The sequence below is a fragment of the Mus caroli genome, chromosome 4, assembly GCF_900094665.2.
Source record: "Mus caroli chromosome 4, CAROLI_EIJ_v1.1, whole genome shotgun sequence".
NCBI classification, from domain to species: Eukaryota; Metazoa; Chordata; class Mammalia; order Rodentia; family Muridae; genus Mus; species Mus caroli.
Window position 1 is genome coordinate 99224729 of NC_034573.1, and position 14484 is coordinate 99239212.

The 14484-nt window shown below is 47.6% G+C and overlaps 1 protein-coding gene across 2 annotated transcripts in view; it reads right to left on the reverse strand.

Moving 5' to 3' along the window:
- Nucleotides 1-2233: 2233 nt before the first annotated feature.
- Tceanc2 (transcription elongation factor A N-terminal and central domain containing 2) overlaps nt 2234-14484 on the reverse strand; it is a 38825-nt gene continuing 26574 nt past the window's right edge. For both annotated transcript variants that reach the window (XM_029476141.1, XM_021160377.2), the window contains exons 4-5: nt 10233-10426; nt 2234-3221 (exon numbers count right to left, since the gene is read on the reverse strand). In XM_029476141.1, coding sequence (XP_029332001.1) covers nt 3033-3221; nt 10233-10426 — 383 coding nt within the window. In that variant the 3' untranslated portion in view covers nt 2234-3032. The remainder of the gene's footprint in view (nt 3222-10232; nt 10427-14484) is intronic.

Consider the following 14484-nt stretch of genomic DNA (forward strand, 5'->3'; position numbering starts at 1 on the left):
TTTACAGAGACAGGTTGAAGAAAGAACAAGCTAGACACAGGAGAAGACAGAATGAGGCAGAGAATGAGAAGGAGCCAGAAGATTAGAACAGATTGCTGAAGTTAGCATGAGGCCAAGCAGAGCAATTCAGGAGAGGCCGTGAGAAAAGCCAGATTGAACCAGTTAGCATGGAGAGGATTTTGACCCCGAACAGCTGAGTTGAATCAGCCAGCCAAGTCTCAGAACAAGAAAGGGTGAGCTTATTCAGCAGTAAGTCTCAGAAGCGAAAACATTTTAGGCCTAGATTAGATTGTCGGAGGCTAGAAGCGTCCAGGACAGGTGTAGATTAGCAGACAGAGGCAGTAAGCCTCAGAGAGGACAATTACAACAGGAACATGAAAGTCACACTTCACACTTGCCCAGCATGCTGTCTCCCGGACAGCTAGACCTGTCACTTGTCCCTCTACTTCTGCGGCTTTCCACAGTCTGCCTTCTCTGCTGAGTATGCACCTCAACCATGCAGCTATCCCTTCCTCCAGGAAGCATCCCTGATTTGATTCGAACCGCTCCTCTTTTCTCACTGCGAGTTGCTCTATTATACAGTCAACAGCTATGGACACCTTACTGGCACCAGGCTCTGTTCCTGGTACTGGAGACTCAGAAGGGAGGAAAACTCAAACACTACTTCCAGGAACTGGAAGCTCTCCAAGTGGGCAGAAAGAGTAGAGACACAAAGCAGCAAATAAGATTTAACTTAAAAGCCTCCCAGCATTTAAGGGGCTGAGGCAGGGGCAGCTCAAGTTTCAGGCCAGTGTGGGCTGCGTGGCAAGACCACCTCACAACAGACATGTGAAATACGAAGAGTGATCAGTGAAGACAGGGAAATAAGGCAAAGGTTCTCTGTTCTGTGGCACTGGGGATCTAACAAACTCAGGGCCTCGTATAAGCGAGGCGAGCGCTCTCCTGTGAGCTATGTTCTCAGACCTAGACCAGGTTAAAGTGCTACAGGATATATGTAAGGAAGAGAAATTGTACTCATGGTTATCTGCGGGGCAACGGACCGTGCCAGGAAATTTGGTAAGGCTGTGTGGACTCGGAAGCCCGGCACCTCATACCAGAGGATGGTAAGTGCTTCACCTGTTCCCCTGTCATGTGACCACGACACCCATGGAGAGGATTGGTCACGTAGGTGCAGCATCCCAAGTCCTTCCATGTGCAGATGAGGCGTCCCTAACATCTCAGACCAAGCCGATAGAAAGCATCTGCTGTCAGACCCTTAATCCACCCCAAAATGTATATTACATAAGACCCTATCCAGAAGGCATAACACAACGGTGTGAAAATTACTCCAAGGGTCTTCTGAGAGCTTCTGTCATACAAGAGCTGTAACGCTTCCTGCTGGACGCTGCCTGGGCCCACCGTGGTCACTTCCCACTCGGTGGTCCCTGACAAGGTCCCCACTCCCTGCGCCCGCCCTCCCCCACCCCATGTGGTTGAGCTTCTGCTTCCTGCTTGAGCAACAGTGGCCTTCCCTTCTTGAGCCAGCACCCTATCCCCTCTCCCTCTCTCCCCTCCCCCCTGGGGTAGCAAGAGCAACACTCCTGGACAGATCCAGCTGGGAGGGAGAAGTGAGCAGGGGTGAAGAACTATAAGCCCCATATCACTCATCTCAGACCAGGGAACACTTGCAATGCAGACAGCATCCTCCCCTGACCCTTCCATCCTTGCTTTGCAAACAATCCCTTTCCTTCGCACATTCTCTCCCTCTCTCTGCTTCCACACACCAGTTTACAGTCTTCCTCTGGCCTTGCTATCTTTTTCAGGTTCTGTGTATGTGTTTGCGTGTGTTTTGAGACAGGATCTTACTATATAGCCCTGGCTATCTTGGAACTCACTGTGTAGAACAGGCTGGCCTGCCTCTGCTTCCAAAGTGCTAGGATAAAGGTGTGGGCCATCAACCTGGCCTCCCTCCAGTTCTCATCCCACCATGAACTTTACCAGCCGCCTCCTTTCTACCCCATTTACTCTGTCCATGCTCTTTCCCTTTTCCTGCTCCAACCTCCTCTTTCCTCCCCGCCCCCATCCCCTTTTTGGAATTTGAGTCTTGTTATGTAGCTCCAACTAGATTGGTACTCGCTACATAGCCCAAAGTGGCCTCAAATGCATAGCAATCCTCCTGCCTCAGAGTGCTGGGATTACAGGCAGGAGCCATCACACTCAGCTCTGTAGTATGCTTCAAGGAGGAAACTATGCCTCTTGTTTTAGTACATCTCAGTTTATTATTACTTTTTAAAGAGCAAATACCATTTACATAATCATCCAAGCAGACATGTATAGATGTATTTCATTGAAAATCCTCACAGATGCATTTTTTTTCTTACAGCAGTTAAGTCACTGCGAGAGAAATTTCATTATGCACCTTCAACAGAGGCTGTATTCAAATGAACCCCGAGGTGCAGGGAGGCTTCAGGCCAGCTCCTCATTAGAGGCCCCAGCATGGGGGCTCAGGAGCCCATCCCCGAAGGTCTTCCAGGGAGAGCTGAAAGGCTCAGATAAGTGAGCGGTGGCAAGCAGGGCTGGTCGCAGGCTCCAGTGGGCTCACCCCTGGGGTAGAGCAAAGAGAGCAGACGGGAGTTCTGAGAGGCTTCGGAGCTGTCTAAACTCAGGGGGATGGAACCGCATGAGGAGCAGCGGTAATTGAGTTTCAGTTACCTGCAGGCTGGCGAAATAAAGTGGTAACTCCATCTGCTGACATGGGGGAGTTTAGAGGTGTCCTTGGCAAGCTCACAGTGAGACCTGTCACCCTTCCATTGTGCTGGGTGCTGGTGACTGGATGGCACTTCCCAGTGACAGCCCCGTTCATCCCGTCAGGCAGCGCCAGCGCAAGGCAGCTAATGAAGCCGCCCCCACAGGCCTATCTCCCAGGGCTCCCCACGTTCTGTCTGAAGGAATGGCACCATGGGAATATCCAGCACAGCCAACATCCGCATCACCCAAACTCAAAAGAGGCTTTGAATGGTGACGCGAGGCCCGGTGCTGGGCCCGTCCCCGGGTCACTTTTTGTGGGTCTGTACAAACGTGCCTACCGGCAGCGCTCCGCTCTTCACCTGCTCCCGGATCTCAGCTCGGTGCTTTAATGTGAAGACCAGAGCGCGCACCGTCCTCCGGTAAGGCCCGTTAATGAGCCGGGAGCAGAGATGAAACGTTTCCCGCTCAATATTTTCAACCAGTAGGTGATCCATCTGAAAAACAGCAAAATTATCAAATTAGGGCCTTGCGTTGCATAAGGATTAAAGCAAGAGAGGCTGGCGCTCTCTGCTCTGGGGCTTCCATTAATCAACTGAAATTCAAGGACATCTACTTCCTGTCACAAGAGAAACAGGAAGAGCAAATTAATTCCACCCTGGCAATTAAGGAACAAGGCCATGTGCTTTGTGACAGGGACCTCATTCACAACCCCTGCCGGGTGGTAATATTTGCCATTATAACAGGAAACCGGCACCAGGCCCTGCGCTTTACCAACCAGGAAGCGGGGACCCAAGGATAATAAATCAGAGTGACGATGCGTACCTCTTTGTTTTAAACGTGCCTTTTAACTTCATATAACATCTTAGATGTGCTGGTCTGGATCCTGGGATGCTTACAGAGCAGTTTATAAATCATGCTCACGTTTAATATTCGTAACTGATTACCACGTTTTACATCTGAGGAGGAGTTTCACAACTGAAGAGGCAGGGCTGGACGCAGCCTGACTCCCGAGTTCAAGAGTCTTCCCTTCAGCAGAGACACTCCTTGGCTGAGTCTGCATGGGGAAGCCAACTGGACAGGGTCTGTAACAGTGCGGGTGATCTGCCCCAGGGCCGGGCCAGGCCGAGGTCACAGACCTAATCAAGGGCAGCCTCCTTGGCTGGTCAGGAACTTTCAACCAAACCCACTTTTCCAGGCCCACCTCCTAGTAACCAGGGCTGCCTTTCCCTAGGAATCACTCAGCTGGTTTATGTCAATTTAACACCAGGTAGTCATCTGAAGGAGGGAGCTTTAACTGAAAATGTCTGCGGAAGGTCAGGCTGCAGGCAAGTCTGTATGGCCTGCCTGTCTGTCTCTCTCTCTCTCTCTCTCCCTCTCTCTCTCCCTCCCTCCTCCTCTTTTGTTTTTTAAAGAAAGGGTTTCTCTGTGTAGCTCTGGCTGTCCTGGAACTCATTCTGTAGACCAGGCTGGGCTCACATTCAGGTCTGCCTACCTCTGCCTCTGCCTCTGCCTCTGCCTCTGTCTCCCAAATGCTGGGATTAAAGAAAGGCATGTGCCACCTTACACCTGGCTGTAAGAGCATTTTCTTATTTTGTGGTAAGGCTTAGTCCACTGTGGGTAGTACCACCCTGGGTTGGTGGTCCTAGGTTCTGTAAGAAAGCAGGGTGAACAAGCCAGGGGAGGCAAGCCAGTAAGCAGCACCCCTCCACGGCCTCTGTGTCTCCTGCCTCTGGGTTCCTGCCCTGCTTGAATTCTTGCCTTGGCTTCCCTAAGTGAACTGTAATTCAGGGTGTTTCATCACAGCAACAGTAATCCTAATCATGACACTCTGCTATGTTGGTATGTCAAGCTTAAGCAACCCCTACTCCAACACACACACACACACACACACACACACACACACGGAAAATAAAAAAAACCTTAGTGCAAAGACTGAGAGTTCTTTAGGGTGCAACAATGTCCTCAGCGTTCCTTGATCACTGTCACAACACACTGCAGTTCCCCTGGTAAAAAATCCTTCCAAATAGGAATCCCATTTACTTATGTACTGACTGGTGCTGGACACTGAACTGGGAACCTTACACGTGCTAGGCACAGGCTCCAGCACTGAGCTGTAGTCACAGCCCAGACCAGTTCATTTCTCCCTCTTCAGCCCTTCTTAGGCACTTAGTGTGGCCATGACACCGGGCTCGGCAAGAGTTTCTATTGCTGTGACAAACACCAAGACTAAAGCAACTTGGGCGAGGAAAGCGTTTATTTGGCTTAGGCTTCCACATCACTGTTCATCATCAAAGGAAGTCAGGAACCTGGAGGCAGAAGCTGGAGCAGAGACCACGGAGGAGTGCTGCCTACTGGCTTGCACGCCCGTCTTCCTTCTATCACCCAGGATGAAATCCATTAGTCACCAAATGCTAAGGTTTGCTTAGTTTAATGTGCAAGGAAGCTTTTATAAAAAGGGGGAGTGGTTATCAAAGGAAGAGGGCATGCTTCTGTTTCCACAACAGGTCACAGCCATGCCACGGAAATGAAGCACACATGTACACACACACACACACACACACACACACACATTCAGATAGCTGGACCCTCATATATGCACCATTCAGCAGTCACTACTCTCTCAGGTCTGATCTGGGGGATCCAGCGCAAAAGATCCTATTCCCCTCTGGACACTCACAGCACAGAAAGATGGCTTGTTCTCAGACATCATGGTGGTAGTGCCTTTAATCCCAGCACTCAGGAGGCAGAGGTAAGCAGATCTCTGAGTTTGAGGCCAGCCTGGTATACACAGTGAGTTCCAAGACAATCAAGGCTACACAGAGAAACTCCTGTCTAGAAAATACCACCACCACCATCAGAGAGCAAGAGAAGAGAGAGTATGTAACACATATAGATAATGTAGCCATAGGACATCAGCCCCGGGCACAGTGGTGTATATCCTAACTCTTAGGAGTCCAAGGCAAGACAAGCCAGTTCAAGACTAGCCTGAGCTTTAGAGGAAAATTATGTCAAAATATAAGCAAACAAAGCAAAGGGTGGAGCTGGGGCAGCATGGCCAGGGCTGTGCAGGAGTGTAACGGACAACAGGCACACCTAGTAGTTCAGGGCAGTTGGAGTAAAGACAGAGATGCATACAAGGTGCCACATACAAAGCCCAGCTGTCTAGATAGCTTCCCTGCCTGAATGAAAGCTACTTTTGACTGATCCAAACCCGTTCAGTGTGGACTCTGTCCCACCGGGTCCTAACGGTGCTTTAGGTGACAGATGGGTGCTTCTGGGTGAAGGATTCAGTCTCTTTGGGACCCTGAGAAAGAGGGATATTTCTGTGAGGCGTATCTGCTGACTGGGTGGGAATGGGAACAAGACACCTGCCCCCCGCAACCCAAACCTGAGGCAGTTACTGGGTGCAGTCACCAGCTCCTGTCTTTGTAACAGAGATCATGGTCTCTGTGCTGGTTGGTTCTTTGTCGGTTTGACACAAGCTGGAGTCATCTAGGACGAGGGAACCTCAGTTGAGGGGACACCTCCATCAGACTGGGACGTGTAAGCTAAAGAAACCCTTTCCTCTGCAAGCTGCTCTTCACCATGGTGTCTATCACAGCTACAGGAGGCAACCAAGACAGCCTGTCCCACTGGGCTCTGCTTCCTGCCCTGAACCACGTCACCACCAACTCTTACTGCTCAGTTCTCTCTCCCCATTCCACATATTCTCTCCCCACAACTTGCACTTCTCTGTAATACCCCCAAACCCTAATCCCGGACTTGAAAGGGGATGGCACCTGGCACAGATAACCAGGGTCGATACGGCCAGGGGTGGTGGTCACCCTCATAACCACACCTTCTGTTTCAACACTTGTGCTGTTTTCTTTTTTCTTTTTTTTCCTTTTTTTTTTGTTTGTTTGTTTTTTTTTCGAGACAGGGTTTCTCTGCATAGCCCTGGCTGTCCTGGAACTCACTCTGTAGACCAGGCTAGCCTTGAACTCAGAAATCTGCCTGCCTCTGCCTCCCGAGTGCTGGGATTAAAGGTGTGTACCACCACGGCCTGGCTTGTGCTGTTTTCTTAGTTTTCTTAGGATGGAGAAGCTGGTGTTATCTAATGGTGCCTGTAGGCGGAGCGTGTATTACTCAGTTGTCCAATTCTGGACCAACTGGCAAGAGCTGGGGGAACACAGTGAGCTATGTCTCAGAGGAGTGGTCTTGGCAAGACATGGCTCCACACTCAATCACCATGTCTGTGAACTCTCTTGACCTTACCCTCTGTGCGAAGACTCCACATGCTGCTCTAACTGTCCGTTTATTCCCCAGCAGACCGTGAGCACCTCTGGGCTGACCTGGTACACAAGACTCACTTCCTAGTTTTCTGTGCCCACTGCAGATGTAGGTGCATAGTACATGCTTGACAAATACCTGTTGAGTGAATATTGTTTCTCCCTGTTCACACTTCCCCTTTCTCCTGTACTTTTAATAGTATCAGTCTCATAGCAGATAAAATGTAAATTTAGAGTTCCATTTTGTTTTCTAGTTCATAAAATTCTACCCCTCTTATAACAGCGGGCTCACCTGACATCTTTTTCATGAAACCTTGAGTTCCCAGATCATACTGTTGTGTGTGCACACCAACTGCTCCCAAGGGTCACTCTTTCTGCAAGCCTTATAGTTCTATTTGTCACTCACAAGCTCTAAGCCAGGGGAGGGGGAGCTCTTTAGAACAAGGAGGCAATTCTTCAGGCTTGTACGATCCCCTGGCACCTAGCAGATCCCATATTTGTTGATCTGTATATATTCACCGGAGGCAAACTTTAGTACAACTGGATTTGTACACACTTCCCCACACTTCTTTTTGACCACTGGACACATTTGTGAGAGAGCTGGTCAAAGCCAGGGGCACAGTCTGAATCCATGAATCCATTAAACAAAGGAAAAAAAAAAGCCAACAGTCCTGTGTGAGAATACACCCCTGAGCTGGACCTCATTAGCACCATCTGCGACCAACTGGGCCACCAACCAGTGTCTAAACTCTTAATGATATGGCTCGCTTTAGAATCAGGTTCATTTTTTTAAATAACATAATAGGAAAATGATCCCAGGCCGTGTGTGAGGTAGGAAGGAGAGTGGATAATGAGGAAAGGGACGTAAGAGAATGAGTCGCCAGGGGATGCTCGTGTGAGGAGAGATCTAAAGGACTGGGGAGAACAAAGACCCTGGAAGGGAAGGGGAAAGGGAACGGGCTGGCTTCAGCAACAGCATCGTATTCGTCTGGTCCATTATTCCAGGAACAAGGAAGGAAGCCATGAACATGGAAAGCAAGGTCTGCAGCGTGATAAAGAGTGAACCTTCGGGGGTGCGCATTCTTCACACATGACTTCCACAGTTAAAGCATGAGCCGAAACAGAAACACGGGAGATTTGGGATTTGCAAAAACACATGCTAGGATAAATGGAAAAAGTTCTGGTTGCTGGGCTGGCGACTCAGGTTTACTACTGTGTGATGAAGCGCGTTTACAGAGCCCTGCTGTCTGATGCAGACGCAACCAGCACTGGTGACTGTCAGAGACGAGGGTCAGGTGGGTTGTGGACTGACCGCAGTACAGAAATGACAGGTGTGAAGGCTAACTTATGTAATTATGTAAAAGGATTTGTGTCAATCTTTTGGACATATCAAACTAAAAACTACCATCAAGGCTGTTTACGCAAGGTAGGCCGGGTGTTTGTTCTTCTTTTTTGAGCCAGGAAGAAGCATACTTTTTTTTGAGTAAGTTACATACTTCAAATTTTTGAAATCTACTCCTTGGGAACAAACCCTCTCAGCTCTACTGAACCTGATATTCTCTCCAATTATGTCAGAGAGCTCTAACGAATGTATCACTTTTTAAACTTCACTTTGCAACACTTGAGCGCTTACCACTTGATGTGCCATTTAAAGGATAATTAATGGATAAACTAAAAGGATAATTATTATGGAGTTTAATATAGCAGGCAAACTGCTCATTAATCCTTACAAGCATGGCTTCGTTATTATCATTTACTTAAAAAGATACCACAGGGAACTGATATTTACCACCACATTAACTACGTATTATAGACCGCACTGTATGTTTCGGCAGTAATCCTGGTTTATTTAAAAAATAAGCTTTATTTAAAATATCGAGTCTGTTGGCTAATCGATACTCTAGAAAATTACTTACAACTTTCACATTTTCTCTCTTCATTATTCATCTCAAAGCTTCCTTTAGAAAAAGTTAAGCTATCTTACAGCATAGTGAGTCTCTGCACTATCAGACAGACAGTAGAGCTCATATACATGAGAAATAAAGATGCACAGAACAGGACATATAAAATGACAGTAATTGAGATTGAGCAAGGTTCACGAGACAACACAAATATAAATAATTATGTCAATTTTCTGGGAGGTTATTTAAATAATCAATAAAAATATCTTATGGGACATTTGGCAAATAATTTGTCCTAAATAAATCTTGGATAACCATAGCTTGTCTGACATTTCATTAAAAAACTATAATAATTCACCATAAAAGAAAACACACCAAAATGTTAACAACATTATCTCTAGATGGCAGGTTCAATGGTAAAACTGGTTTTTTCTTTCTGTATCTATTTCACTTGGTATTTTAAGTTTTCACTTTTAAAGACCCCAAGTCCTTCTTTAAAAGCGTGGACAATACACTGTATGTCTGTTTGCTTCCTTGCCTGGAGAAACACTTGAGACAGAAAGGAGCTGCAGCGGCAGACGGATCGTGTAGGCCAGGCTCTGAGTTCCTTCACTAAAGGGTTTGCTGTCATCTCTTCGTGGATGGGCTGTGCATGATGTGCGTGGGCACATGGGGTTCACATGGAGGCCAGGTCAGGGAACAACCTTGTGGAGCCACTTCTCTCGTCCCCTCTAGATGTGTTTCTGGGATCCTGGTATCTAATCAGTGGCACCACAGACTATTTCCTTATATAAACTGTTCATTGAAGTTTCCCAAGAACTTAGGTGGTCGGATTCCGAGTCTGTCACAGGTGAGCATGGGCCTCAGCGATGCTGAGGAATATGTCTGAGGTACACAATGGACATCTGAACTGGAGCCTGGGTCGTGGTAGTTCCAAAGCCTACGTGCAACACTGTCTCCCCAAATGCTTACAAATCCAGATTCCTTAAAGAATAACCTACCAGTTGAATTTAGTTTGTTGAAGAGCTCAACATTTTTGTGTATGTGCATGTGTCTATGCATCTGTATGTGCTTGTGCACTGAGTGCCTAAAAGGTCAGAAGAGGGGTCAGGTCCCTGGCGCTGTAGTTATGCAGGTGGTTGTGAGCCAACCAGTGGGGTGTTGGGAACTACACTTGAGCCCACAGCAAGAGCATCAAGTGGTGCTCTTGACTGCTGAGACATCTCCAGCCCTGAGAATAACTACAGACTGGGCCTGATGAAGGCGAGAGCCCATCCTGGGAACACAGGCTCATTTCATTAGGAGCCCCACAATCACAGTTCAAGCAGGACCTTACCTTCAATTCCAAGGCTTCTGAAAGTAATTTCTGGGCATTTTTTCTAAATGACTCAGTTTTTGGATCGCTCCGGACTTCAATAGAAGGTCTGTCCAAATGTTTTTCAATGAAAGTCTTCCACTCAGTGTAAACTTCTTTGGCAAGACTGGCCACCTCTGGGTCGGAGTGCTTGCGCATCTTGTTCACAGCATGACCTAGAGCAGGAGAGAATCGGAGAGAATCAGAAGGAAATACATACAGCTCTGTCTCCTGGAAGGCAGTGCTGCAGGATATCCCATCACACTCTGAAGCCAAGATTGTGTTAGTCACCAGAAAAACCTGTTTCTAGTTGTGGTGTGGCTCAGCCTTAGCACACACCTTTAAGCCAAGAGCTTTCTGTTTGAATATTGTAAAAAGGATTTAATAAAGTCAACCATGGGTCAAGAGGAGGAGACCCGCTGACAGGAAGTGAACGGAGGGTTATTAAGAAAAAAACAGAGTAAGAGGGAGTCAGGAGGACGACGGATAGAGACACACAGGAGTAGAAGGGAGAGACATCAGTATGAAGATATTTTTTTTGAACCAGGCATGACATTCCTACTGGGCTGCTGGCTGAGGAGAAAGGTCAGCTGTGTGCTTTCTCTGCCTCTGAGATAGCAGGCTTTCACCCCTGTGTCTGGCTCCTGCATCCTTACTGGTAAAATGAAACAACTGAGGTTTACACAGGTCTCGACAGGCTGCTGTGTGGCCCTGAGGAGGACTCACATACTCAAAGATGCAGATTTCTGTGCAAGCGAGGTGTGTTTCATGGAGGTGAAATGAGACAATCCCCGGGGACTGAACTGGCCAATGTAGCAAGTCAGTCAGAAAGAACAGAGAAGGCGGGCATGGTGGCCCATGCCTTTAGACCCAGCACTCAGGAGGCGAGGCCAGGGCAGCAGATCTTGCGGAGTTCAAGACCAGCCTGGTCTAAGTAGGGAGTTTAGACCAGTCAAGGTTAGTGAAAGCTTGTCTCAAACAACAACAGAAGGGGAAGGTTCCAAAATTGCAATAAAAGAGAACGAATTCAACATTTATCTTTTTTGGAATCTTACTATATATATATATTTTTATTTTGTTGGTTTTGTTTTTCGAGACAGGGTTTCTCTGTATAGTCCTGGCTGTCCTGGAGCTCACTTCGTAGACCAAGCTGGCCTCGAACTCAGAAATCCACCTGCCTCTGCCTCCCAAGTGCTGGGATTAAAGGCGTGTGCCACCACTGCCCGGCAGGAATCTTATTGTATTTTAAGAAAAAAAAATTACTATTTATTAAAAGACTATTCTTGGTGGCATGGGTGTTACATGCATGTTTCTGCAGGTAGTTGATTGTGTGGGCATGCATGAAGGCTAGAGGCTGGTGTCTGGATACCTTTCTCAACTGCTTCTCCATTTTATCATTGCTACTTAACTTATTATTACGTGTATGAGTGCTTGTTTATGCTCATATTTGTATTTGTGTACCATGTATATACTGGTGCCTGTGAAGTCAGAAGAGATCAGAGCCTTTGGAACTGGAGTTACAGATGCCTATGGGCTGCCATGTGGGTACTGGGAACCAAACCCAGTTCCCTGCAAGGGGAAGAGCTCTTAGCCACTGAGCCTTCTCTCCAGTCCCTCTGTCCTTACTTCTGGAGACAGGATCTGTTTTGAACCTGAAGCTGACTGCTTCAGTAAGTCTGACTATCCAACAAGTCCTAGGGATCATTCTGTCCCCAGGAGGCAGCTGCCATCCCTGGCTGTGTGAGTTCTGGTGACTGAGGCATAGATCTTCATGCTTGCACAGTAAACACTTCACCAACTGATTCTCTGTCTCTGTCTCTTAGTCTCTGTGTGTGTGTCTCTCTCTGTCTGTCTCCCTGTCTCTTTTTCTCTCTCTTACACACACACACACACACACACCAGACCCTAAAAAACCACTATTTTTAAAAAATTGGATATTTTCTTTATTTATATTTCAAATGTCCCTTTCCCAGTTTCCCTCCCTCCCTCCCAGAAACCCCCTATCACATCCTCCCTCCCCTGCTTCTATGAGGGTGTTCCTCCATCCATCCATCCACTCACTCCCACCTCCCCACCCTTGATTCCCCTACACTGGGGCATCTATCAAGCCTTCATAGGACCAAGGACCTCTCCTCCCACTGATGCATGACAAGGCCATCCTCTGCATCATATGCAGCTGGAGCCATGTGTACTCCTTTGCTGATAGCTTAGTCCCCAGGATTTCTGGGGGGTCTGGTTGGTTGATGTGTTGTTTTTCCTATGGGGTTGCAAAACCCCTTCAACTCCTTCAGTCTCTTCTCTAACTCCTCTACTGGAAACCTCTCGCTCAGTCCAATGGTTGGCTGTGAGCATCCGCCTCTGTATTTGTAAGGCTCTGGCAGGGCCTCTCAGGAGACAGCCATATCAGGCTCCTTTCAGCATGCACTTAAAAGAACACTTTTTATTCAACTAATATAAACAGAAGACATTTATAGGCCCTGATAAACGATGCAGTCAGAAAACAATGACCAGTATAAGGAAAGGCTGATGGGGACTTGGTGGGGGTGGGGTGCACTGCCATCGTCTGTGTCTTGACCCCAATGAGAGGGGCTGAGACAAAGGACCTGACATCTCTGCCTATGACTAGTTCTACTCGTCCCTCTCAGAGAAAAATAGGAACCACAGTCCACGGACCACTCAAAGCTACCTCCCAGGCTCCAGGAAACCTGTGCGAGAGGAAGAAGCTAACACATGGACGTTCTATAAGACAACGGACAGGGTTGCTTCAGCCAATGGCACTGTTTACAAAAGGACAGCTTCAGCACCTGAGTCCTGGTTACCAAGTGGATGTGTGACCTAAATCCTGGACAGAACCACATAAAGGGTATTTTGAAATAAACAAGAATATGGATATACACTGAATATTAAATTATACTAGGGAGTTGTTAATTTGATTAAGCATGAAACCCACATTTTGACTAACTACAAAAACATGTAGACGTTGCAGAGATGTTCACTGACGCCTGTGCTGGAGCCATGGAGTCTGCTGAGCTCAGGAGCCCCTGCGTTGTCCATCCGAGCAGCTAGAGTGGACTCGGCTGCTCCTCAGTATTCCTTCTGTGAGATCCATACTACCCTCACTGTCACCACCCACACTGATGATGGTGTCACTACCTACGGTGTCACTATCCACAGTATCACTACTGATAGTGACACTACTCATGGTGTCACTACCCATGGTGACACTACCCACAGTGGCCCTACCAGTGGTGTCACTACCCATGGTGACAAATCTCCTTATTTTGTCTTTTTAATTTTTTGACATTTATTTACTATGCTTAGTGCATGGCATGTTTGTGTGGGTGTGGGGTCTTCTTTGCATATCATGGCACACATCTGGAGGTCAGAGGACAGCTGTGGAGTTAAAGCTCTCTTGTCCACCATGTGGGTCCCAGAGACCAAAGTCAGTTTGTTAGGCTTGGTGACAAGTGCCTTTATTTGCTGAGCTATCTCTCTACACTGTATTTTCTCTTTTAAAGAATCCCCCCCCTCCCCCGGCAAAACATAAGTTTGATTTCGCAGGAGTCCCTTCGCAATCTGCCATCCTCCCACCCACTCCCTAGCTGCATTTCCAGCTGCCCTCTTCTGCCATCCTACACCAGCTGCTCGTGAGCGCCTGAGGTGCTTGAATATATTTTGTCTCTTTACTTTGGAGCACACATCCCTATAAGCATTCTGCCTGGAATGCTCCCACCCCTCTTCAGCTGGTTAGCTTTCAGCTTTTAAGACTCATTCAGGACCCATCCTCCAGGAAGTCTTCCTTAGTTACCACAGCTGTGCTTAGTTACCCACCCTGCACCTTGTGATCAGAATGATCACTAGTGTGTACTGTACCTATCTGCCAGTCAGCTCTTGCTCACCAAAAGAGCCTCTTGGGGAACACTCGTCTTTGGGCCTCCGTTGGTGAGCACAGTAGCAAGAGCAGGCTGGCTTCGACCCTCAGGAACACATATTTGACTAAAGCACTTAACACACGATCTAAACAATATAGAATATATCACACAGAAGGCTGGAAAGAAACACACAAGTCAAACACCAGCAGAGAAACTGATTTGCAAACTGGGGGCGGCAACTCGAGGCTGTGAGGTTAATACTAGGATTGGTGGCAGGACACCAAAAGCTCATATCCTTGGTTACATCTGAAGTTTGAGACCAGCCTGTGCTACATGAGACCTTATTTAAAAGGAAGAGGAAG